This window comes from Contarinia nasturtii, unplaced genomic scaffold, assembly GCF_009176525.2.
Source record: "Contarinia nasturtii isolate CC-2019 unplaced genomic scaffold, AAFC_CNas_1.1 Cnas_scaffold_1101, whole genome shotgun sequence".
In the NCBI taxonomy this organism is placed as follows: domain Eukaryota; kingdom Metazoa; phylum Arthropoda; class Insecta; order Diptera; family Cecidomyiidae; genus Contarinia; species Contarinia nasturtii.
This window is the reverse complement of record NW_022198445.1, coordinates 162,714-189,250: the sequence shown is the minus strand read 5'-3', so window position 1 is coordinate 189,250 and position 26,537 is coordinate 162,714. Positions and strand designations below refer to the sequence as shown.

General features: G+C 34.2%; 2 protein-coding genes across 2 annotated transcripts in view; one reads left to right on the top strand and one right to left on the bottom strand.

Annotated features, from left to right (window-relative positions):
• Positions 1-26,537, bottom strand: part of LOC116344669 — a 114,927-nt gene that overhangs the window by 11,114 nt on the left and 77,276 nt on the right. Inside the window, exons 4-7 of the mRNA XM_031773312.1 lie at positions 8,342-8,574; positions 7,986-8,238; positions 7,572-7,704; positions 7,101-7,334 (exon numbers count right to left, since the gene is read on the bottom strand). Coding sequence (XP_031629172.1) covers positions 7,101-7,334; positions 7,572-7,704; positions 7,986-8,238; positions 8,342-8,574 — 853 coding nt within the window. The remainder of the gene's footprint in view (positions 1-7,100; positions 7,335-7,571; positions 7,705-7,985; positions 8,239-8,341; positions 8,575-26,537) is intronic.
• Positions 1-26,537, top strand: part of LOC116344667 (26S proteasome non-ATPase regulatory subunit 1) — a 64,785-nt gene that overhangs the window by 37,037 nt on the left and 1,211 nt on the right. Inside the window, exon 8 of the mRNA XM_031773311.1 lies at positions 26,294-26,477. Within this exon, the coding sequence (XP_031629171.1) occupies positions 26,294-26,477 (184 nt within the window). The remainder of the gene's footprint in view (positions 1-26,293; positions 26,478-26,537) is intronic.

Below are 26,537 nucleotides of genomic sequence, written 5' to 3'. Positions count from 1 at the left end.
ACGTCTTTCCACTTAACAAAGATGTGAAGTACATATACACTGTATTTCTGTAGCTTACATTCAATTGTACACTGAATACAAATCATATTTATAAGTTTCGATGAAGCGAGAAGAAATCCGATGAGTAGAAAAGATGAACAGATGTTATGTAGAACAAAAGAAGTGCCTCTCGAATACCGAGAGAAAAATGCTCAACTAGCTAGTAATCACCTATTTTCCGTTCATTGTATGAATTCACCAAACTTTTTGAAGGAGAGAAGAAGAAGAAAATGTATGCAATGCCATTTAAATAAATGAAACACATCGTCTATAGCGAGAAAAAGCACTAGGCGTCGTATGAAACTTTTCAATGCGTCCAAAATGTAAGCCACAAAATACAACTGAACATCTTTCAACATTTTATTTATCTTGTGTACAAGCGAATAATGAATAAAAAACATCTTTCTTCAAGAACTTTACGGGATTGATGTACTTGAGATACACAAATTATCGGAAGCATAGCTAATGAAGCAAATGAGTTTAATGTATAACTTTCTGTGCGCCGATTCGAAAATGCCAATTGCAATCATCAATTTCAAAGTTCATCGTTTATACAGTATAACTTTCGTTCTCACTCTCTCTCAATTCTTTTCACGTAATTAGTTTCAAACATCGTTTTCGAGTTTTATGAAAAAATCGCATGTGAATTTTTTTTTTTTGGCAAACAATTTGTATATTTGTTTGCCGAATGTGAAACGTCGAGATGGAAAGATTTTGCGAGAAAAAAATGTTTGCAAGTATTATTCAGCAAATTTCAAAATTGTGCTGTACTAAATAAGGGTATTTATTTGGAATAAACAACATTGTGCGCTCCAACTTTACCTACCACAAATGGTTTTGCCACATGCTTTTCGACTATGAACCATTTCAAAATGCAATTAATGTGTCTGGCATTCTCATAAATTTGTCGAAGGTCACAGACAAACGTTTTGGCGAATGAAAAACATACCTATATTTAACCGCATTCTGTCGTTCACACTGCAATTTTCACCTCCGGATAATCGAAGTGTTCACATGTTCAAGAAATAGAATTACACAAACGAAAAAAATCGAACGCAGTTGACAACATCTAAATTGAATTGAAACCAATTGAAATTGAAATTCGTGCGGATGGAAAATGTTCACAAATGGTTTGGATGAGAGTAAATCGGATTGTTTAGCTGCTTGTTATGATATTTTATTGGTGCACAATGTGCACTGCACATGTACGATTTCCAATTTTCCATCGAACACAAAGCACATTATAAATGTGATGCACATTTAAAAGTTCACCCATATATATATTCGATTACAAGATTTGGCAAATAAATCAATGGCATCAACGACAAAAAGAAACTACAAACAACCATTGAAAAATCAATTACGCATTACACGAAATGCATTTAGGAGTGAACGTGCACATGAACGTCTTGCTTTCATCAATTCAATTTTCGATAAATTTAATTCAATGTGTACAAGTGGATGAATCGCGATGCAATACGCTTTTCACGTAATTCATATATGGCTTTTGTTTACTGCACCTGTAGAAAACTTGAATTTGTCACCGCAAATGCCAAACGTGATATTCGGTCCCACTTTTCAAACACCAAATGGCATTGATTGTCTGGGGAATAAGCTTGATAGCGTAAAGCAGACTCTATTTTTGGAATGATGTTAAATGTCAGCGGTGCCCTATTCCATCTTCACGTTCAACGGCACGAATGCCATAGGAACGCACTTTGTGTGGATATCATGTTACAATTTAATGTTGCAGTGTCATTGTACTTATTTGCTTTCGAATATTGCTCTCAATTCATTATTCGCTCTCACTTCTTTCACAAGCCAACACAACTCAAACAATTTCAATCACATTTATCTTCATCAACGCTGGATTTACGGCTAAAAATAGCCAGAGTATAAGTTTGTATGTTGTACGATGCATGTTAGATTTATTAATAACAAAGCAAACATACCGTAACGATTGAGAGAAAAGTTCAAGGTAATTTCCATCATATGAAAACAATTAGGATAATTTACATGGTGAGAAGTAAAAACAAATGAAAACAATGTCCTACGCAAAATGAAGTGATGAATCTTGTGCATTCACATCAAATGTGTTCGAAGTGTCGATGGTATAGCATTCGAATCATTTGATTTGATTGTATTGTGTACAAACGAGAGCGGCTACGTGCCTCTGATAATTATTGCATCGACTAGAAAACTTTGATACATCTCAATGTGCTACACCAAATTGAATCAACCTCTCTTAGTGATCATTGTTGCAAATGATAAAAGCCCCAATTATTCGAAGTGTATCGAATGAGTATTCATTTGGCCATTCACTGAAAATGGGTTGTGTTTCGACAATCAATTTCGGTTCATCTATTTCATCAGCGAAATGCACAGAGCTAAAATTTAAATCATTTCAGAGAAATGGATTACATGCAAAGAATGTTGAATTGAACACATGTACTGGGTTCAATGGTCACATTGAAAATAGAATTTTATGCAGCCAACATTGAAATTAGTCGATTTTCTTTTGTACAATGTTCTCGATCATCTGATGAACAGACTATTTATCTAATTGGCGTGAATATTGCCTCTGGCAAATGCAATGCACTGCTTTTGTCTCGATGCCCGAACAAACAAACAAAAAAAAAAATGATAAGATTCGAATTAATCCATTTGAATGAGGTCGTCTGTAGCAGAAGCAGCACTTCGCATTTGAATACGTACAATCGACATTTTTGAATTCTCTATAATTTGTTTCCATTTCGTCACTTTCACTTTCAAAGTACCATACAAGCGCACACGCTGTTTTTTATCCTCACAAAACGAAATAAATCGGAGAATGTGTTGTCTGAAGTGAAAATGTCTCATTTTTATGCTAAATCATCATTCAAACTTGTAAAAGGTTTCATGTATGCCATTTTGGGGCAAATGAAAAACGAGTGAGGGAAACTTGCTTTAGAAATGATAATCGAACATGGTGGAGGGGAGGGAAGAGAAAATGACAGTCTGTAAGAGTGTGTGTGGGATAGAAAGAGAGTTATATGTCTCAATTTAAATCGGTTTGCTTTTGATTAAATTCAATATGTGCATCGGAAATGTTGGATTGAAACATGAGCGGAACATTTAAGTGGAAATAATGAAATGTTGTCACATATATGTTTAAATTTAATCCACTTCATGCGCGAGACTTCTTCATCCAACCACTTTTCAGCTTGTACATTTCGAATCGAAAAACGTTCGAGTGTGGTTTCTCCAATCGAAAGCCATTCTATTGGTGTACGCTGAAGTGGAACACAAGCCACACTGCTATACATAAAACCATCGCTGTCTACAGTTTTTTGTTGTTGTTGTTGTTGTAAAATGAACTAACAACCCAAAAGAGCTTTATTCTTGAAATGAAAGGTTCTTTTTTTATTCGGTTTGCTCTCCGTGGATAAATTTTAATATGGTAACCACATTTAAGTGTATTCTTTTTTTATGCATTCAAATATCCGTTCCATGCCACATGACTGAATTAAGGCAAAATTATGCGAAAATATCGCCACAAAAATGAACATATTTGGATGAAAACAGATCCAGAATTTCGGAATACTCGAATTTGAAAATATAAAAGAGAAAAACCCCGAAAGAAGAAAAACATTACTAAAAATATTTCATCAAACTCAGCATTCTGACGACACATTTTAAGCACTTCTTATTTTCATTTTGTCCTATACATTGCACGTATTATTGGGGTACATTCTAAGACAGTTTGAATAAATTTATTCACCTTATTATGCACATTCAGCCATTTTCTGAATAAATATATATAATTGTCGGGATGTTAATGCGTCTTTTGCTGCTTTCTTGCCCTCTTCCCTTCACCCGATTTAAGGTGTCATGTGAGAATTTTTTCGTTTCGTATTTTTCAAGATCAAAACTGTGAATTAATAAAATTGCTGACCAAAACTTTTTTCTATCTTCGATCAATGGGCAAGACGACGCAATAGATGAATCAGAGTTGAGTTTAAAGAATGTTAAAAATTCTTTAGCAAAAAGAAACGAAATAATAGTATATATTATATATATTGCAAAGATTTACATTGAAACCAAAATGATATTTCAAATCTCTTGAGCCGTGACATAATCTCATTGGCAAACGCTTTCTCTCTGTTCCCGCTTGTTGTAAACCTTATGAATAGTTGTACATACAGAGCTTTGCTCAAATGCGGAAAAAAACACTATATTATGAGGAGAAGAAAAAACTTGCAAGAAATAACAAATGTAATCGAAAACTTTTGTGAAATGTAAGCGAGAAGCGTACATAGTTTGTCATTCAACATTTTTTTCGTACAAGGAAAATTCATTTGTGTGCAACCCGCAAAATCTATAGTACTCTTTCCCCGTTCTTTTTGTCCCAATTTTGCTGGCATTTGCATCGGAATTCATTTCGTGTTATTTCAATCGTTTTCTCTGTTATATACCGACATAACCAAAACTTAAATCAAAGAGTATTATTTCGCTTGTGTGAGTTCTGATGTGATTTTGTCTGTTACGAATTTAATTCGGTAAGCGTAAAAGTTTCGTATCGCTTGTGTTGTCTTTCATATGAGAGAAATGAATGCACCTCTGGAACATACAACACGCGCATACGTAAATTCGGTTTGGAAACTGGATATTTTTCAAGGATAAAACAGAATTGTTCTTACGTGTTCTCATTTTTTGAAATTGGCCAAAATGCAACCGCAATTTCCATTGAAGTGAATCGACACCCATTTTTATTGAGTACCACTTGCGATAAATACATTCACGTGGCGATTGTAAGGATCGTAGTGAATGCATGACACCAAAATGCAGACACACACTGGCTCACTTGTGATATTGTCTGCCGAGCAAGAAATACGAACGAAGGATATTACGATGCATTAAAGTTGGAAATTGACAAAAGTGCGCACATCGAAAAAAAGGTACAACCCCAAAATGAACCGGATTTGATCATGCAAGGCAACGGAAAACAAATAATAGCGATTCTCATGCGAAAGCACGACCATGTTCATGTCTGTTTTTTCGCTCTTAGTTTTTGCGTGTATGTCGGTTTGCTTGATGTTGCTGATTTTCACATACTTTTGCCATGTTCCAATGTATCAATCTTCGGAGTTTTTTTTTCAATGCATACACTCGCTCAACTATACATTTTAAACAATATATACTGGTTTTTATCCGTAAAATTTATTCCAAATTGTTTATTCTGCTCGACCTTCGCCTCATTCGCTTGTCTTTCAGCAAGCAATTTTTTTTCTGTTTTTGCTCGCAAATTTGTGCAAACGCTTTTTTCACTTTTTTCTTCTTCGATGCTCTATCTCTCAATAGATTGGTCATTTCCGCGAGCATCAACCACAATTTTCAAAACATACTACGATAAATGATTTCTCTTCTTCCTGAACTTTAATATTTATTTTTCGTTTGTTTGTTTGTGTGCATGAGAGAAACATCGGTCCATTGTTTATTTCGTTTATTTCTTCTTTACCGAGATAGAAAAAAATTTCTTACAATTTTATAAAACATATCATATTGGGAAATAGCAATATTAATACAAAAAGAAACATCTTTATACGGTTTTTGTGATTTCCTAATTTCTAAATATTTGATATAAAACTCCATTGGGGCTACCAACGAAAACTTTTAAAACGGCTTTTCAAATGGATTTTTTTTTTCGATCACGAAATCATCAGATTATTCGAAACAAACGAGCGCAAAAAAGATACGTATTAAGTTCTTTGGCGAACAAGAAAATGACGCAAACAGAGAAAGGCAGGAAAAATAGCAAATCGCTGTAAAACTAGGACGAAAACATGTGTTTGAACAGCAAAAAAAAAAAGTTTTAGTAAGACCTACACTTTGAGTTGCACAATGATAAATTGTACGGTCGGCAGTTTGGGAATTGTGTGCAGACAATTTTTCATGTTTTCAATGCAATGAATCATCATTTCAATTCGAATACAAATCAGATGAATGATGTTAAACTGAAATTTGATCTTAAAACCAACATTATAGCTTGAATACAATTCTCCCGAGGATTCGATTTTGGTATGCTTATAAATCGTAACTCAAATTCGATTGACATGTTAAAACTCAGCATCGATTCAAAATGATATGTCTTTATACCAAAAAAAAAGTTTTCTTTGAACATCTATCTATGTATGCATTGATTTTCCATGGACTGTTAATATGTTAATTAGAAAATGCACGACAGTTGACTGGCTGCCGGTTTACTCTTTTGTGCAATGATCCGAATGAAAATTGTGCAACAAACACATACTCAAACGGGATCAAACGTATTTCATTTGACTGAGTCAGCGATATGATAGTGCAAAGGGGCTACAAAATGAATTATGCAGTAAATGCAAACAAAAAGAAGAAGCTGAAGAGAAACGCACGATGAAATCACATGGATTAATGATAAATCAATGTATTTTTTTTTGTGTCACTGACTATGTGTGAATGTGCGCATTCGTTTGACTTCGTTTAATCATCGCGTTCCAAATTCATTTGGCTCAATACCCGTACGGTATGATCCACGTCTTCGCAATGAAGATCACGGATATGCGAACGAACTTGCAGCCTAGTTTTTCTGCGTGATTTTCTCTTAAATGGAAATGATTTTCGTGTTTATTTGCGCGAAGCAAAAAAGAAGGTGTAGAATTTATATCTCATCTTTGCTGTGACGATGCATTGTCAAAGAAATATAAATGTGGAAAATGAATGCAGAAAATCCTATTTAGCAATCGTGTTCGTATTGACGCTTAAACATCGTAAAGGCACGTATTATAGCACAAAGCGGTGTTTGCTTTGACTGAAATGCGATTCTCACATTGCATTATTCGCTTTGATGCACACAAGACACGCTGTCTTTACAGGCAACTTAACCAGCATGTCGCACCGTCCAAGGACTTTGCATTCAATTCGAAATCAAACGAAAATCGAATGTCCACAGGAAATGAAATCAGAATGTCATTTTCAAGCAATTCCATCGGTTTGGCCTTCGGAACGTGTTTCATTTTATACGAAATATGAAATATACATTCACTTACCGATTTCGTTCGCGATTTAGTTTGGAAGGTTGTAGCTCTTGACTCGATAATAATGGCTTTTGTTGCATTCTATGTTCGGTGGTTGCATTATCAACACTAACACATGTGGTCGATGTGCTGGCCGGAATGGGTACCACCATTGATGAAGCGGCATCTAACCCACGCGAAAGCTTCAACATTTCAGCACCAAATTGATGCAATGCTGTCATTGTTGATGGTGTCGGCTCTGGAATGCTGTACAAATAGACAATTAATTAAATGTTTTTCTTTCTCAAATTGAAATCGAATTGATGGAATTCTTTCAAATTTAATCACTCTGAAATTTATTAACGTAAACACAGACTTTCAATGAAATTTTACTCAATTCCGTCAATGAAAAGAATGCGAATGTTAATATTGAAGAATTTTTAATGTAAAATAACAGATTTTATATGTGAAGAAAAAAAAAAACAACCATAAAATGGTGTTTACCTTGAGTCTGGCAACCATAATTCATGCGTGTCTAAGTTCGAAAGCTCGGTATCCGTTGAATGGGCTGAATGTGGATGATTTGGCGTTGATGGTAAACTGGTTTTCAGTAAGCGCCGCCATGTACACCTTCGTTCTGGGAATTTGCAGTTGTTGTTGTTGGTTTTTTTGTTTTGCAAAAATAAATATTTAATTAAATGAAAGATCAACTTTGTTGATGAAGAAATTTTTTATTCTTTCTTAAAGAAAATCATAGAAGTTTGTATAAAAAGTGAGCCTTTTATGTGTTTGCATCTCGCACTCGCATTGAAATCTACATTTGAGTTATATAGACGTTTCACTCAGTGTACAAGGTTCTTTGTACGATTTTTCTTTTTCAATAAAAATTTCGATGGGGAAGGGGGCGAAAGTTCTTACCGAGATTTTGTTGACCTAACCATCCGCTTCCCCATCCATTCGGTTGATTGCCATTAGTTGTTGTGCTGGTACCACCTGTGGCCGGACCACCTCCGCACAGGCTTTGCTGTTGCCTCGCCAATAAACGAACCGTTAAGCAATATGTTATCAGCATCACTCCCAGCGGAATATAAAAACAAACAATCGATCCGACCAATTTATACACTGGATCTGGTATTTGGCACGTTCCATCAACTAATACTGATGCATGATCCTATTTTTTGTGTGATTATTTTGGAAAGAATTAAATAAAAACCCATTCATTTTTCAACATTATTATCGAGATGCCGTCATGATAACGTTTGAATTATACTTACTTTTGAATACATCAAACACAGCGGTAAGCTCATGGCAATCGATAAAATCCAAACGAATATAATTTTTAAGGTGACACGTTTGCGCGTTTTATTTCGTCCAAAACGCATGGGATATCGCAGTGACAGATATCGATCGATAGATATTGTGCACAAATGCATTATGCTGGCCGTACAAAATAGCACATCCAAACACATCCACACCAAACAATGCACGGATTCCAATGGAAAATAGCCTAAAAATGAAGGAAAATAAAGAAAATATTCGCTATTAATTTTGCACAGCTCAAAAGTCCCTTGCGATTTATTTTGAACGGGGGAATACAAAATAATCTCGAGTTCAAGCGTCATACACACATTTCTTGTTTTGTCTCCATTCTTAGCTTTTGCATTTTATTTCTTTATTTGTTTTTTTTTCGACTGATGACGGCGCAAATATAAATTGAATTCAATTTGTCTTCTTCGTTTCAAATAGACCCGAGAAAAAGAACAAACAAAATGCGAACAAACCGTGCAATAAAAGTTTCCGAAGTGAAAAATAAATCAACAAATTTATCGTAAACAGTAACAAGTTTTACTTGTAAAAATATATCCATAGTAAATGCGAAGCGTTACTTTCGAGTAAAAATTTCGAAACGAAACAAAAGAGGGCAAAACAACGGAATGGTGAGAATGAATAGCACGAAATGTCTGGCACAAAATAAGCGCCCTTAAATTGTAATATTGTGCTATGATCACGTAACAAGCATTATCAAATGGTGGAGAATAGTAGTAGCAACAGTATTGCGTATGAAAAAAGGGAAAAAATTCAAACTCCATTTTGCAAAGAAATCAAGAAACAAAAGAAACACACACCCAGACACACATACACATATATCCGAATGAAATGTTGAACTCTTGAATGCGACGAGGGAATATCTTTTTAAACGATGTTTATAAATTTTGTAACTGAAACAGGCGTTCCTTGTTCGTCGAAGCACTAACACTTTGCTTTTCTCACGTATGCACAAATGTGCTCTTAGTTTTTTGTTAGTTTGAAATAGATAGAAGGGAATTGCTTACAATAATCACAACATAGACCTCAAGCCGTTGTCACTCGAGCTTGTCATTACTTGTTATTGTCATCGTCGTTGTTGTTTCTACAATTTTTTGTTTTCATTCGTTGTACCTCTAGTTGTGACTTTAAATAGTTGGATTTTTTTTCCATTTCACGCACTGTACCGTGACTTGTTCAAGCATGTCACAAGTTTGTTTTCTCTTCAAAATAAAACGATTAAACAAACAAACAAACAGAGCGACAACTGAAAGCACTTTCCGTCATTTTTCGGGAATGTTCAAGCAGTTTCGGGTTGGTACGTGCTATTTTTCCAAACTTATATTTTAAAAGCCACAACACTGAAATTGCACAACGGGAGCTATTAAAGTGCATGAGATTGAGTTTGACATACATACACAGCCGCAGAAGAGAAAAAAAGCGGTAAAAGAAAAGAATAGCATAAGAGAGACACAAAAAGACGTGATAAGGTGAGTCCCCAAAGCTGAATATCCATTTATGAAATTCCTGCTTGATACAACGATTTCTACTCACATAACAACAGTGTCATCTCACTGTCGAAAAGTTGTGCGGATTGCGTATAAACGAAAAATCGTGGGAGTTTGTCAACCTCTTTATCACGTAGTTTTCGTTTTTAAATGTTTCAAAGAGCCGATCATGAGCCATAATATCATGCTAATATCAGCCCTGCCTTTGATGATTACACACACAAACATCGTGGCTTATTTATCTTTCGAATGCAAATTTTGGATAAAAATAAAATGTGCTCTGATCACAAAAGACGCGCGCTAAAAGTTATTTTAAACGTGACGTTCAATCAAAGTGGGAAATGTCATAGCGATAAGCAGATTGTGCGACAGTAAATCGAAACCATCATAATAAGCAGAGATTATTTAAAAGAAGCTTGATTTGCCAAACTTCCGAAGAATAACGACGATGCATCATAGGCGTCTGATGAATGTGACGACATTGTCAAAATCAGTTATACACATTGGAATACACCGTTTACTGTGGTGCTCGGCTGCGGGGGAGAGGGAATATTGTGTGTTCAGGTGATCTATGTGGTTTCACCGAACAAGTTGATGATATTGATGACTAAAACACATACAATCGATAATCGAAAACTTTTCATTTTCTTCGTGCATTTTTATATCCAACGAATTTACTTTTTCGCTTCACTTCGGCTATGTGCATGTGTATACAACCCTATAGGATTTTTTTTCATTGACTTTCTTGAAAGCAATGATATTATGAAGTAAAAAAATAAAATAAAAAGCAAAGCTTGAAACCTTGCTTTTCAAAGTGGAAAGTAAATAAGTAAACCATAAGAGTGTTGAAGGTTTTTGTTGATATCAAAACCAGCAGATATTTCACATATATTTCAACATCTATTTTTGGAGAAGCATTATATATCATCGAATGTAGTGTTTACCTTGACGAAAAGCACTTTGGTGGATGCGTATAGGTCAATTTTAAAGCTCTTAGTGAGACGATGGAAAACATTTTTAATAAACATATTGCGTTTAATGCTTTTAATGCCATTACATATCCTATAATTACTCTGCTTTAGACACATAATTACTAGGAAAAATCTTACACCAACTCTGTATGAAAACATCACAGAAAACTGTAACATTATAGAAAATTGTAATAATGCTGGTATGATAGACATAAGCACATTTTAATTGCATGACATATCCGCTTTTCGTTTTGAACTTATGTTATGGGTTCGAATTACTCGGGAGTGGCATACGCAATTTTCCACGGAACATTGTCATTATGATACGTTACTTTATCGAAAGTCAACTTTTTCAATTGAAAAAATTGAGTTGCACCGATTAAAACCATAACATAACCACCGATATGCAGCTGAATATGTCACACAACATAGATTATGAGAATGCATCCTTTGTACCAGAAGAGATTTTAATTTTGCTCATTGGATCTGATTGAAAATTAATCCGATGTAAATTGAATGCCAGAACACATGGTTGCATAATTGTTTAGTAAAATGAATTGCTTCAAAAAAAAATCGTATAACTGTATAAACCAATTAAAAAATAATATTCATATAATAATTAAAATGGTAATAGTTTTCTCTGTTGGAAAATTATTTTGGAAGGATTATCTTTCTATGTATATTGCCATGAACCAAGAGAGATAAAGCTATAGGCAATGTGGTCAATTAAAAACCTCAACTATTCCAATATAGTTAGCCATGGAGCCAAGCATGTGCATCGAAATGGAAAAATTTCATTTCAAGAGATTTTAACAAGTTTTCACATCGTCCAGTCTCCGGGCTTTTACTTTGTGTGTGTGGTATGTTAGCAAATGGCCAAACTCGCCTTAGAGATAAAACTAGTTTTACAAACGAACGAAACTGAGCGTAAAAAACTTAAGAGCATTTTAGTCGTTTCTCTTTTGTTACCGTACATTCTTTTTGTGCATCATCACAAGAGCTCAGCATCAGCATGAGCACTGTTTTTTACATGTTCGTGCAAATATTAATAATAAAAGTCACATTCATGCGCGCATCGAAAACGGCAACAACGTCGGAAATTGTCATGTCATGTTCACAATGTTGCTGGGATGCGCTACACTTCAATAATAAGCATTGCAGCAGCTGTAATTCACTTAACGCGATTTTGTGAATATATAGTTTTTTTCCAGTGGTCATGAAGATTTTTTTGTTTGCCTCTCCTTTTTTCGGTGTGTACTCAGTAAATGTCGTACAATTTCATTTATCTCTTTTGGGATTTTGGTACGTACATGTTCCAGAGCAACTGTCTCTTTTTCCCACCATTTTTTTTCACTTGCATCTTTGCGTATCTTTTTATCACTCTTACACGCTATGGCCATTTTTTTTTTGGGTAGCTGGCATTTCAGTTTTGTTTGTGTTGAAACACTCATTGAAATTAATTGAAGAAATTATGTCACAAAAATACGGCACAGAAAAGACAGAACTAATTATTAATGAGCACGAGAAAAAGGGAGTGGCATCGTTTTAGATTAGATGCAAACTGTAAAGTAAATTTTGTGTTTAAGACAAGACAGCGACAGTGAAATTGGAAAAAAACGTTAAACGGTTGAAGGATGTTATAGATAACATGGTGAACGAAGTGTGAAAAGCAGTCATATTTTTTTTGCGAATAGTTGGGTGTGAGAATAAAGCTGCAGGCATAATGGCAGCATGTTCCATGATTTTCATCTCGTTCTGGATGATAAATGACAGAAATCAGTGTCCCCGAAATCTAAAAGAAGTCGCGAAAACATTCCAATAAGGATAAAATTGCAAAAGTATGTTCATGATTTCTTCTTGCGACAAAGATTTATCGCGAAATCCTCTATCGTCAAATCGGGTGCAATTTCATTGTGAATGCAGTACACAAATCGGATATAATTTTTTTCGCTTCATCTGTGCAACACACGCTGGCCCGAGGTTCAATAAATTCAATGTCATTGTGGTAGCGGTAGTTTTTTTACGGCGTTCATACAATGTATGTTTGTAACAAATGCAAACACACACACATACAATCCAACAATCATTTATTTTTTTGGAGAGAGACGGACTAAACCTTAAAAATAAATGAAATACATGAAACACATTCGCTTTCAGACACGTACGAAACACATAAGTGGCAAAAGAGCATGGTGTTACTAGCCATGGTATGCACTCACATTGCATGTAATCGACTCGAAGTACATTCAAATAGCTATACATTGCATTTGTACAGTGAAAAAGGGAGAGTGGTCTCATTCTCGCTTGCTTTTGCCAAAAGATCACACAACCATCGAACGGATACAATGTGTGTGAGCTCATATTTGAATTTGACTCCATTTCAAACAACACGATGTTTTCACGAAAGTTAGATCGTGAGTGGAAATTTGAGCTACTTGCTTCATTGCATTCCATTCTGTTAATGCCATCAAGTGTGGGTGTGTGTGCTATTTTGTATTCAAGTGCAAATCTCTCACTAGTTTGTAGTGTTAGTTCAAAAGCGCTTCACTTTTTTTTCGCTTCACTTCTTTTTTCACCTCTCTATTCTCAGGCTATCTAGCACACACAGTGGCTGATGCTTATGAATTGCATCAAGCGTTGTTTCCTTTTCCACACCGTTTGAGCTGTTTGCATTATTTGGCCAATTATCGAGCAAGCAATGCTCTTCAGTAATGTTAACAAGATAATGGGACAAGAACATTGCGCCAATTATCAATTTGATGTGAGTTGATTGGTTTTATGTTTCATACACAAAGACCGAATGGGCATCACAAAAAAGGCGACACTTTATCAAGGTCAATTAATGCATCTGACACTTTTACTTCGTAAAAATCCTTTGAATAACGTGTTGGATCAATTATAAATTTGTTCATTGTGTCAAGTATTTTGTAACGCAAAATAAAGAAATCGGTTCAAGCAGCTGCTATATTTATTTTACAAAATATGTCAACTTTGGATAACAAAATGTCGCAATGTAAAGTTTATATCTCTTTAGAAATGAAGCCATTGTGCCATAAAACGTGCTCTTAATTTAATTTATTCGCAGCGCTTTTACTCTCGTCATCGTCATCATCATAAGAGCCTTTGTTCATGTCTGCCATTCAAATTTTATCCAGTTTTTCTTATGCCTAGAATGTCTATGCATTCTAAATGAAATGGATTTTAATGTATCTTTTGTTTTCTTTCTTTTTCATTGCAGGTTCGTATTCGTACAATTCATCGAATTATAGCAAATTTTGCATTTATGTTTTAGCAATTACATTTGGTATGTATACATTTTTGATTAAAAAAATGCAAATGCCCATGATAATACACAAGTGGGTTCGTTGGCATCACTTGGTCTCGGATCTTTGCACGATTTATTTTTTCTATCGAAATCATTCATTTGAATGAGCACTTGGTCGCTTTGAAGACAATTCCATTGCCTTCTAAATGCCTGCGAGTGAACCATTGAAATTCAATTTTATTTCGTCCCTTTTCTCGGTATTCAAATTTATTTATTTTTATTTTATTTTTCGTTCGTTTTTCAAACACGTTTTTGCCAACGTTTATATTGATGTAAACAAACTCTCTGTCTGACATCAAAAACGCATGGAGGCGTTTAATAACCGATAATTACTAAATGTGTGCACTTATATTCCATTCCATTCTTACTTTAACTTGACTCGAATTCATTACGGTTCATTGAACACGTCGGACTTCTATTGGAAACATTGAAATAACTGTTTAATATCGTCGAATGAGCTCGTAATTTTTTTAAAATCATATTTTCACAATAAAATTTGGGAAAGTTTTTGCGCCAGTGTTCTGTTTCGTGTCATGTCAAATTTCAATTATTTTTGCATTTCAATGCAAGACAGAAGAAGAGGCGACGGTAACAAAAAATAACTTCTTAACATTCCAACGCAATGTTAACGCATTCATCTGTTATGAAAACAAAAATGATGAAGCTGCTTGCGATTCATTTGTTTATTATTTGGTCTTCTTATCGTATTTGATGTTTCACTTGAGTGTATAGAATCAACATTCAACCCGCAGCAGTACCAGCTTCTAGGAGGTTCATAAAAAATTGTGAACATATTCTAACAAGTATCTTATTTGTTTCTAAGTCGATTACGAAAAGCATTCATCTTGATTGATTTTGTAAATATTTGAAATGTAAAGTGCTGACTTTGACAGTGAGGCATTTTTGTGTGCAAGTACAAAAGAAAATGATTTTTCTCGCGAAATTTTGCGATTGCAATGTGCTTATGGCCATTTTTATATTGTCAAACAATTTATACTGTGCGTTTTAAGTGAATTTAAAAGACGAATTATGTTTTTCTTTGGCTAACAATCAACCGTAGAACCGTTGAATAAGCTGTTATTCATTGAATACAGCCACTTCTGTGTTGATTGGCACACGGCAAACCTGTATGAAAAATAAATTGCTCAAAGTGAAATGGCTCTTCAATTATGCAACTAATGGATTGAAGTCAACAATGTTTTTCCATTCTAATTTGAACAGTGCCCCCATTTTTCTCATCTTTTGATTTGATCCGATTTTATTTTTATTTCTAGGGGCTTGTTGTCTTCTTCGTTATTCTTTTTTACATTCAATGATTGCTCTTGAAATGTTATAATACTACCAAAGCCAATTCACTCTTGAAATTTATTATACTCAATTACAAAAAAGAAATTCCAAAGCAAAGACTTTTCTTGATCACCACACAAGAGAATTTTGAGCTGTGCATCTTTCATTTTCTTTCTCATCAAAATCCATTAGTAAACTTTTGCTTCATTTTTTTTGGCATTTAACGACATTATTTTGTTAGAAAAAAAATTGGTATTGATTCACGGCGCTTTTATGCACAAGTACCAATGAATTGTCGACAGCAATTCAGCAATGAATGATTTATTGAAGGCTGATGAAGACTTTTCATCAGAAACATAATAAAACCATCGATTCAAAAGAAATAACCGAAAACAAATACTGTGGTAAACTAACAGATAAAATCTTGTTTAATCGTTGCTGACATCGATGTACAACGTAAATGAAGTGTGGTAGAGAGAGGGGGGGGGGGGAGAGTCAGTGGCTATTGTTGCAAACTCGATTTGGTACATTTTCATTATGAGGCTTTTTCCATTGTCATCATAAGACCATTAAAAATATCAATAGCACCAATTTATATGTTTGAAGTTTTCGCAAAAGCCAGCTAAATAACTCAAATGACATATCCATCGAGAGGAAACCAAAGTAGAAGAATGTCTTAAATTGAATTTAATAGTACAGAACCACCCATCGATCAGGGTCTGTTGATGATGACGTGGTAAATTGCGGCTATCGTCAAATACAGTTCATTCGAGCTCAAACTTGTAATTGCTTTTTTTTGTCCACTTAAACCAAATTAAGACATTATCTGATGAATGAATCTCTCCATTAATGTTGATGTAATTCATTTAATTCAATTGCTAGACGACAAAAAAAAACTATCTGAACATTATTCATAAAGCGAATACAAAAAAAAGTTGCCGAACAAACCATGGGAAAAATTTGGGTATACAATTTATGGATGAAATTAATTTTATACCTACATCTAATACATAAAAGCTATTAATTGCAAATCAAATAAATCAATATAATAAAGAACTTAGTGTCTGACAAACTTTGTCATTCATTATTATGTTGATAATAATTACCAGGATTAATCAAATCGAATGCTTTCGATTTTCATTGAATGGCTCGTTTAATGAAATATAATTGTTTGTTTGCTTTTGGTGCGAATGCCAACGTATTGATTTAGAATTTGTGTTGCTATTTGGTTTTTGTTCAAATGGTTTGTCTATGTTGTGGTGAAGCTACCAAAATATTGCGACAAATAACTTGATGTATCCATCAAGCAGCTGCAATAGGTCGAAAAGTTGTCCAACTATTTTAGCAGACAATGTTTAAAGTTGAATTCACATGTTGTTCGTTTTTTTATTATTTCATTCCGTCTCCTTGGCCTTTTGCCCACATTTACGATTAATTATTTAAAAACATTTCACTAAAACCACATCCACACACATACACCTTCCTCTCTCACAATCTCCACATTGGATTTTAGTTTGAAAGCAAATGGCACAAGTTGTATTTAATGAAACATATTTGGAACAAAACTTACGACACAGAAACTGTGTGTCCCAGTTCAAAGTTTGTGCCATAATATCCGTGTGCTGTCTCAACGCTTTTGAGTAAATACCTTTAAATTGATCGAACACTTTCGGACAAAAAAAATGAAGTTAAATGGTTTTCTTTGTCATTTTAAGCCAAATCTTGTGTGCATTAATTGCTTTTGGGTTGGTAAGTTAAGCGGTAAGAAGTTTTGTTCCCTTTCTTTTCTTGGCAAAGCCAAAAACTTGTTTCAATGATAAAATTCTTATTTGATTGTTTTCGCTTGTATCATTTTGGGAGACAAAAAAAAAAAGAGAGTCACTTGAAACGCACACGTGCACGACGATATTGCATTGAGAATATACGTTCATGGTTGTAGCTCGTGTACCATAAAATCGATCAATAAAACCTAATAAAGACAGAAAACTTACTTAACGAGTAAAAACATGTTTGTGCTAAGTTTGTACCGAACCGAAATGAAAACTACCGAGAACAACCCTTCTCACCGAGATCGATTGAGTGGCAAAAACTTGTTCAAGTGGTGAAATTTATCGCATCAGTTGGCTTCATATTGGTTATTGGTGAAGGAAAACGCTCAACTTTCATGTTTATTTTTTCTCTGTCTCCCTTTCTCTTTCAAATGTCAAAACTTGTTCAAGTTGTTGCCTCTGCAAGCGTCACATTCACATCACTTTCCATCTTTCGCTTTCTTTTCTCATTGCAGCAAAACTCATTTTCATTGACCTCATTTTATTAGATTAAACTATTTTATGCAAAATGCGCTTGTAAACAGAAGCAATTGAAAAGTAATACGAATAGAAACATCCCTCCATTCATTCTGAACACTTTTGTTCTCAGCACTTTTTCACACTTTATTTCCCGATACCAATCCGTTTGAGGTTTGTTATACATTCATTTTGCTTTCTTTTCATCACACTTTTCTCTATGAACGGATAACGACACCACAAACTACACTGAAACTACAAATAGTCAAATGTGATTTGCTTTTAAGACAATTGTGGCGAGTATTAATCACACTTAATAAGCAGCTGCAAACTGATGAGTTTTCAAGAGCCATTTAGTTTTGGTGTACTATACTGTGGCGTAGTCAACAGGAAATGTATTGTGTTTTAAACGATTACACGATTTGAATTCATTTTTTTTTTGTTAAAGAGAGACAGAGAAAGAGAAATTCTCAGCGATATAATCACGATTACAAATACTTAGCGTAATTCTTACGAGGTGCTATTTTAATCGTACAGCTAATGAGCACGTCTCATTTCATTTTCATTTCCGTTCGTTCGTAATTCAACGCCAAAAAACTTTCTTGATAATAAGTTACGTGCTGATAGCACAAACTTTTAACATTTCCAAATGGATTTTGATGTTGAGCACTCGTTTTTTCTCTCACCCCCGTCATCTTCTCTCTTTTTGTTAAATCGATATGAACTTCAACCATTTCAAATGGCACCGAATTATTGGATCAGTTCATTAGAGCAGTTTTTTTTTCTTCTCTTTTTTCAATAAAAATTTGTTATTTTGTGATGGAATGGAATTTATTTTGTTTGGCGGCACTTTGCAATATATTTCCATCACAAATCACAGTAATTTTAAGGATAAACGGATAAAGTTTGGATTTCTATGTCACATTTCAGGAAAAATGTGATTACTTGCTCAAACTCTCTGGATGAAAAATGAGTGGGAATACGATCCAAAGTGTTCATTTAAAAAGAATTCATTGAAGCAAAAAAGGCAGATATTTCAACCCAAACAGCATTTTCGATGATTTGGAATGGCTGAGAACTGAATTTTATCTTTACATGTGGTTTTTGTTGTTTGTCCCATCCTGAATGGGAAAAAAGTTCTATCAATAAAAGTATATTTGGGGGATTTTCGGTTTTCAAATTGAAATGCGCGACGAATTTCAACATCTATCATACTTTTACCAAATGTCAGCAATAATGGCACGTTTCTATCTAATTCAGTAAAATCAATTTTGGAACAATTTAATGTTGTCAACAAAGAAGAAGTAAAAAATCAAAAATCTGTAAAAATTCCATTTATTCAATTAATCGCTAATTGTAATTCGTTTTGTGCTTCTTATAGATGCGCATTTCATGATATGTGAAGTGATTGAAACAGACAAATACGTTTGCAATCTATTTTAATTTCAAACAATTCATTCGAGCATTTTTATGGTCTTATCTGAATTATTAATTTATTGATCATAAACCAAACCCCATTATTGTTTGTTTTTTTTTTTTCACCTTGCGACCTACATTCATATCAATTTCCAGTGAATCAATCATCATAAAATTATAAAAAGAGGTACAAAAAGTATGTGTCATAGCTGGCTGAATTGAAATTCGGAATGCATTTTGGTCGTTAAGATTGAATCCCGTCTCGAAAACATTATATAATGCGTGCGACGAATAAAAATTGGATCTATTTTTATGCACACGTGCATTTATCAATTTTCTGTATGGTTATCGCCCGGATTAAGAGCACACCAACATCTAAACAAGACTGAAACTAAGCTGATAAATTCAAAACAGTTAGGGCGAGCATCACATGCGAAGCTCAAAACTTTTTCCATGCATGATACGTATATGCATGCATGGCATGCGTGTATTTGTTTGCGGTAATGGTTTCTGGATTAGTTTTGCTGCTTTGTTACCGAACCAACTGCAGCTTTTGTTCATCCACGAATTTACTATTTCGCAGTTTACTTCATTTATAGTATATATATGGCAGTAGTGTACGAGGGGGGGGGGGGTTTTTCTGCTAGGGATTTTCGCGTCAAAATGTGACTTCAAGAAAAAAAAAACGAAAATTTGTCTGATTTCGCCATTGATTCTTTCTGTTTGTATTTTGTATTGAGGAGCGTAAGCGTAGATTTAAAATTTATTCCGTCACGTCCATTTCGCTGAATTACGCCACAATGTATATTGTTGGTTGTTGCGAGTGTATTGCTTTATTGGTTGTGCACACCATTTCTCTTAATAAAATAGATAAATAGTTGCATGTAATAGGATCCATCGAATATTAGACGTAGGTATAAATAACGAATGCGATAAATTTACCATTTGTGCTGTGATCCGTTAAGGATATGTACTGCAAGTTTTAAATGAACGCATTCAATGTTCATATCGTTTACCAAAGTCAAAGCTTTCGATGCAATTTGTTCTTTCCCAAAAAAACTGTTTACATTTTACGCGTTTCGATTAGTTTCGCTACTCATACAACGTTCTTCTTACAAACAATGGTTAAAAACTTTGTATAATCGCTTTTTTCCAAGCCAAATCACAGTTGCAACAATGGATGATAAATATCTGCCGTTTGTAGCAACAGTAGATTTTCGGCGATAAATAATGGGCGATAAGATATCAATACGGCGGTGCCATCGAATATTTCAGTATTAATCGATGTCGGTTTCTTATTCCGCATTTAGCGTTGAAAATTATTTAGATTTGTTCCATCTAGACCACTAACTGATATTTTCCAATGAATGTTTTAAGCGCACAGCACTCAGCGTACATCGACCATGTAATATATTCAAATGACTTGGCAAAAATGGTGCAAGAAAATGTGAAAATCCAATTTTCTCACTTTGAATGATTTATATCGTCCATTTTTCAGCCCGAAAAACTTTAGCGTCACTATTTTACACCTTCAATGTTATGCGATTCGAAAAACAAAACAACGCACATTAATTGAAATTGGACGCATCAGAGTCCCCCTTTTTTCGTATATGTGCACTTTTTTTTCTCGCAAACAATGGAATATCGCATGGAACATCGACATTTGATTGCATTTTATGGCCAAATAGTAAAGAAAAAGTGATAAAATTTAAACTCCAATTTATTGCAAATAAATGGTGTGGGTTGGTTGCACATTGTACATTTCACAATATGTATCGTTCCATTCAATTTGCTCATTGGCTTAGAAAACATTCAAGAAAAAAAATGAGGAAAAAGAAGAAGATTGCTAATAAAATTCACGAAATTCATCGAACGCGATCGAAAAAATGGAGTCATAAACGTACAGTTTTTTTTCTTCGTTTTTATTGCAACTATAAAATAAGCTGAACTGTGTGTGTGTGTGCGTTTATGTGCGAACGCTACGAAGGATTCGTTTTAAAGTGTAAAAGTTGAATAAGAGGCAACAAAAATAACAGCAGCAGCAGCAAGATGATTTCTTTTACTTACGGATGAAAACTGTAAGTGATAAAAGGTGGATTTAATAGAGCTTTTGCCGCCAATTTGCTCTATAAATGCACAGATAACACCCATCTACAAAAGACATGTAATAAAATTGCATCGTGCGGCTGAACGTAACCCAAAGCAATCGAACAATAAACCCTTACCTCTGAGTGTGCAGGAAGTAGCGAAAGGAAAAAAAAATTCCGGATAAACAGCAACATACATGAAAAAAAGTTTTTGATAAACTACAGTATATTGGAGGGAAAAAAATGGAAAAAGTTTGACATAATATTTTTAATGAAGTTGTTGGCCGAACAAAATGTTATTCTTAACACTTTTCAACGAAGTTTTTTTGTAGTTGATCTAATGGCTTTCAAGCCGTTAATCGTAAAAATTATGAATGGAAGAATGAATGACTGAACAGTAACCGAATAAATTTGCATATAAATAGAATGCTGAGAATATGGAAACTTTTGTTGAATTATAAATAATTAGTGGTTACTTTGAACTGACGATGAAAAAAGAGCGATAAAATGCACGCTCAAAAAATCAATATAATAAGCAATTTCGAGAAACATCAATAAGAATATGGCACAGACAGCCATCAAAAATTGTTTTGCAATAAAATGGCACCACACACACACGCACCTCCCACACAATGGTTGGTCGGAATTTTATTTACCATCACTTTTTTTTATTCACTCTACCTATGCACATCAAGTAAACAATAGTATTGTTGCAAAAGCAATTGAAAAAGTCTGCCGAAACAAAAGCGACAATGACAAATCGATTCACGTTGAATGACATGCAAAATGCGAAGGTGCTAACAATCAATCGGTCAAGGCAACACACGATATACCCGAGAAAAAAAGGCCAAATCCCCTTATGTCAATGGAATTTAAAATTAGATTTCTGAACTTGCGACGACTTAAATTCAAAGTTCGAGCTTTAAAAGATGCAAAATGCATTGACAGATGGTATCAGACACGCTCCAGAATACGTTTTTAAGATTTGATTCGTTTTTCAATCGGTGACAAGTGCAGAAAGTGAAAGAAATCAATGCAAATATCGGTATATTGTCGAATTTACCGCGTCAATGAAATAAAATGCAAAATATATTTCGGTCGCATGACATGTGTAGCCAAAGTGTTTGTCTTATAAAACCAGCAATAGAACGAATATTGTGAAAAGCAATCAGTGAAACGTGTGGTAAATATGCGATTTATTCTTCTTCGCTGCCAAACAATAGCTGAATGATAATAATCGTTGATTGGATTTAGCACGAATTTTTATATTGAAAAATTGATTTTGGATTACGGCTCCGAATGCGCTAAAGCTCTTTTCAAAATCCAGACAATGACATCAGACGATATTCCATAGAGACCAACAAATGTGGCAATCATATGCACTACACAGTCAATAACTTCTTAAATATGGCGTCCGTCACACAGTGGAATGAAGCCGCCATAATGACAAATTAATCTATTTGTTTTTTTTTTTTTTTTTTTATTTATTTATTCACCGTCTGATCACAGACTGTATTTATCACAACATTTTGTACAATACCATTCACAATGAATCACTATACCCGATCGAATATCCAGCTACCAGCCTTGTCGACTTCGGAGCAGCAGATATCGATTGTGTTCATTGTTTTAATCTCTAATTTTCAATACAATTTTTATAAAAATTACAGTTTTCACCGTTCAACAAATATTACATTTTCCAATTTAAAAATTTGCAGATTGTGTTTTTTTTTTTCGAGCTGAATCAAACAGTTCGAAAATGTCATTTTGTTTTATCGTTGATCGATTTATAAACGAAACCCACAAGTGAATCTTTCACACCGAGTTATATTCGTAAATTAATTGAACATTGGAGCCTACATACTTACATTCGGTTTTGAAATCTCGTCAAGTTAAGCATGAGGTTTATGTAATCGAATATAACCGAGCATATATAGACACATTTAGCATAGAATCATCATTTATTTATATATAATAAATCTTCCACTTAAAATGCGGTTTTATATTATGTGACTAGAGATACGATTGAAATCCACATCATTAACTCGCTGCACACAAGGAGAGAGGATTGCATGTTTTTTTCCTGTGTTTAACAAAGTGAACAGTAAATAAGATATGGTCATATGCCTCGTTTCTCAAGCGATCTACCTATGCTCGTTTAGCTGCATCTCACAACGTCTGTACAACAAATCCGGTATATCAGCTGTGGAAAAGCCGTCCCGTCAAAATTATGCCACTTACTTTCTCCTATTGTGAACCTTTTTTTTCGCTTTCACCGCAACAAAGGACTACTACCTAATATGATAACACAGACATATACATATAGTAGATGTGCTTAACTGTCTGTAAAGCTTTTTTAATAAGCCATATGTGCCTTTATGCAATATATGAGTGCGGCCGAAGGCAACCTAAGTACACAATGAATTTCTTCAAACTTCAATGCTTCCTTACTTTTTCCTCCTATGTTTCTTGTTATTAACGTATTGTAGTCTTTAAGCAATACAGTTTTTCGCATGCGACTCAAAATCAACTTTCAGAAGTTCCATTATTAGCATAATCTACTGATTGAAGGACGAAAATGGAACAAATGTTCCTAAGAAAAGTCTATACCTTCATGTTATACAATTCACCATATTTCTATGCAAAATGTTAACAAAGTAAGAAAAAAAAGACACAATTCAAAAGCATGAATGAAAACAATGTATACGCGCAACAACAAAAAAAAAAACTTACGGTTATAATTCAGTTCAGCCATGCTTCGTTCCGCAGCTGGAGAGTGTCTAGTGAATTTATATGTAAACCGCATTGAGAATGAAAATAATAAATTGCACAAAGGAGCGGACAGCGTAAAAAATCCACCATACCCAGTGAAACGGAATGGCGATAATATGGACGAAGAGCATTTCACAAGGGAACATTCAACAGCCAATACCGAGAGAGAGAGAGAGAAATAAACTGTGTGAAATGAATTCCATGATTTGGTAAACAATCGTAACATTCGAAGCGACTATGGCGAATGTATTATGAAAAACGTCTTGTATCGACGAAGCGAAGTGGTGAACGAGTGTAATAAAAACGAGTCAAATATAAAAATAAACGGTGCGACGCCAAATCGATTTAAATTTCTATTAAGTTCGCAAGATGTAATGCATAAAAAAGAATGAACTTGCGATTTAAGTTATGAAATACGCAATGAAAAAAAAAGAGCAAACATTCGTATTACCAAGCAATATTTTTCCCCAAAAAGGCAAATAAATTAGAGACGAGAGAAAACGATCTATATTTAGATTCAACGTACTTGAGCAGCTACAAAAAAAGCAATTTCACCATTCACAAAGGTTTTTTTTTCTTATCTTAATTTTGTTGGCGTTTTCTTCTTCTGTGAATTAAAAAAGAAAGAAGAAATGTATACGAAAGGCTTTTTGAAAAAAAAAAATATTCCCCCATTGAATTTGGCTTTATTCAATCTAACGTTTAAATCAAACCTTCCGCCAAATGTTTCAAAGTTGAAGGTGCTTTGATTTTTTCCCCTTTATCAACAAAAATTATCGATAACATTTGTAGAAAGTTGATTGGTCATTTGTTGAATTTAATTAGCGAATAATTTTAATTTACGAAAAAATGCCCGGAAAAAGAGAGAAAAAGATGAAAATAAGCTGTCCATTAGCCGCATAATGAAATTTTGCCTAGGTGTTGCCAAGCGAACAAACAAAGTGCGTCGATGAAATTTAATACTGCTCTCTAAGTGAATTACATGCTTTATAATGTGCTTTCGTCTTTCAATATAGCATATTCATTCACATTGAACTATGAACCACTTATACATTCAATAACCGATGAGAGGACCTCTCTCTCTCTCTCTCTCTTCTGTTCGTACTATCCATGGTGTTCTACTACAGCGTAATAAACCGTTTAGATGCCATTATTTTCCAAGAGTGAAACAGAAACATTAATTGAGTGCTGTCAAAGTGTTATGAACTCGATACCACCGTACATCGCGTCGACTATTATATAGACTTCGTTTTTTTTTTTAACGAATACACATAAAAATTGAATAACCTGCCAGTCATCATCATTCGCAAAAATAGCAAAATCAGCAAAACTAATTCGGTCGAAAAATGATTTTGGGGAAAAAATGATAAATGAGCAGCGAAAAAACAGCGATTGTTCTGTGTGAAAATTCATTGCATGCTTTGGCTGCGTAGAATTAAAGCTATTGCATTGATTGGGAGATAAAATGATGATAAAATGAACCACAATACACATACAGAATACAATGAATTTCAATAAGTATTATGCGTGAAAAGAAAGTGACGAAGAAAGAAAAATGAAAAGGAGAATAGTGCTTGAAATAACAACATACCATATTGACGAAAGAAGACACAATAGATATTTGTCATTTCTGATTATTTACGTAGTTGCACACGTGCGCTCTGAAGAATAAAACAATAGCCGAATAGCATCCGAACATTGTGTAATGAAAAATACCACATTTTTTATTGACAAACCACACAATGGAATTAATAATAAATTACTGTCGTTATTATTCTCATTGAATGTTTCTAGTTCTCGTTCATAATTTGGATCGGTTGGTGTCATGACACGCCAATGTGGATATTTATTATTTTGGGGGTTTGAATGACGGATTTTAATGTTCAACGAAAACATTAGGTTGAATATGTAATTTAAAACCGTTTCGGTTTTTATTTTGAAAATAAATGAAATCATTTCTGTACGATAAAATTCATTCCGTTGCAAAGATATATTAGAAGATAGATACGGAGTATCGATCCAAATGAACCACAACTTTGTGTGGTCGGTATAAAATAATTTTGGTTATTTGAGAATAATTAGCCCGTACAATTACTGTTTCATCTTCAAATTTAATGAAATGACATTAATGCTCCCGCCATTTTCTCATTGCAGTCGATAGATCCATGTTGTATGCATACCAAAATGTAGCAATTTTATTTTTAAAAAGTAGTATTTGTGAATGGCGAAATAAAATTTAATATGTAATTCGTGATTTTATGTAATTTCAGAACACCGGAACAATGTCCATCTGTGGTATCTTTGCTGGCTGAATCTTACAATCCGCACGTTCGTTATGGTGCAGCCATGGCATTGGGAATTGCTTGTGCTGGTACTGGATTGCGTGAGGCAATCGCATTACTCGAGCCAATGGTTAAATTCGATCCGGTTAACTTTGTTCGTCAAGGAGCATTGGTGAGTGCTAATTTCCGCCCCGAAAAATACATGACATTATCATCAATAATGATAAATTTT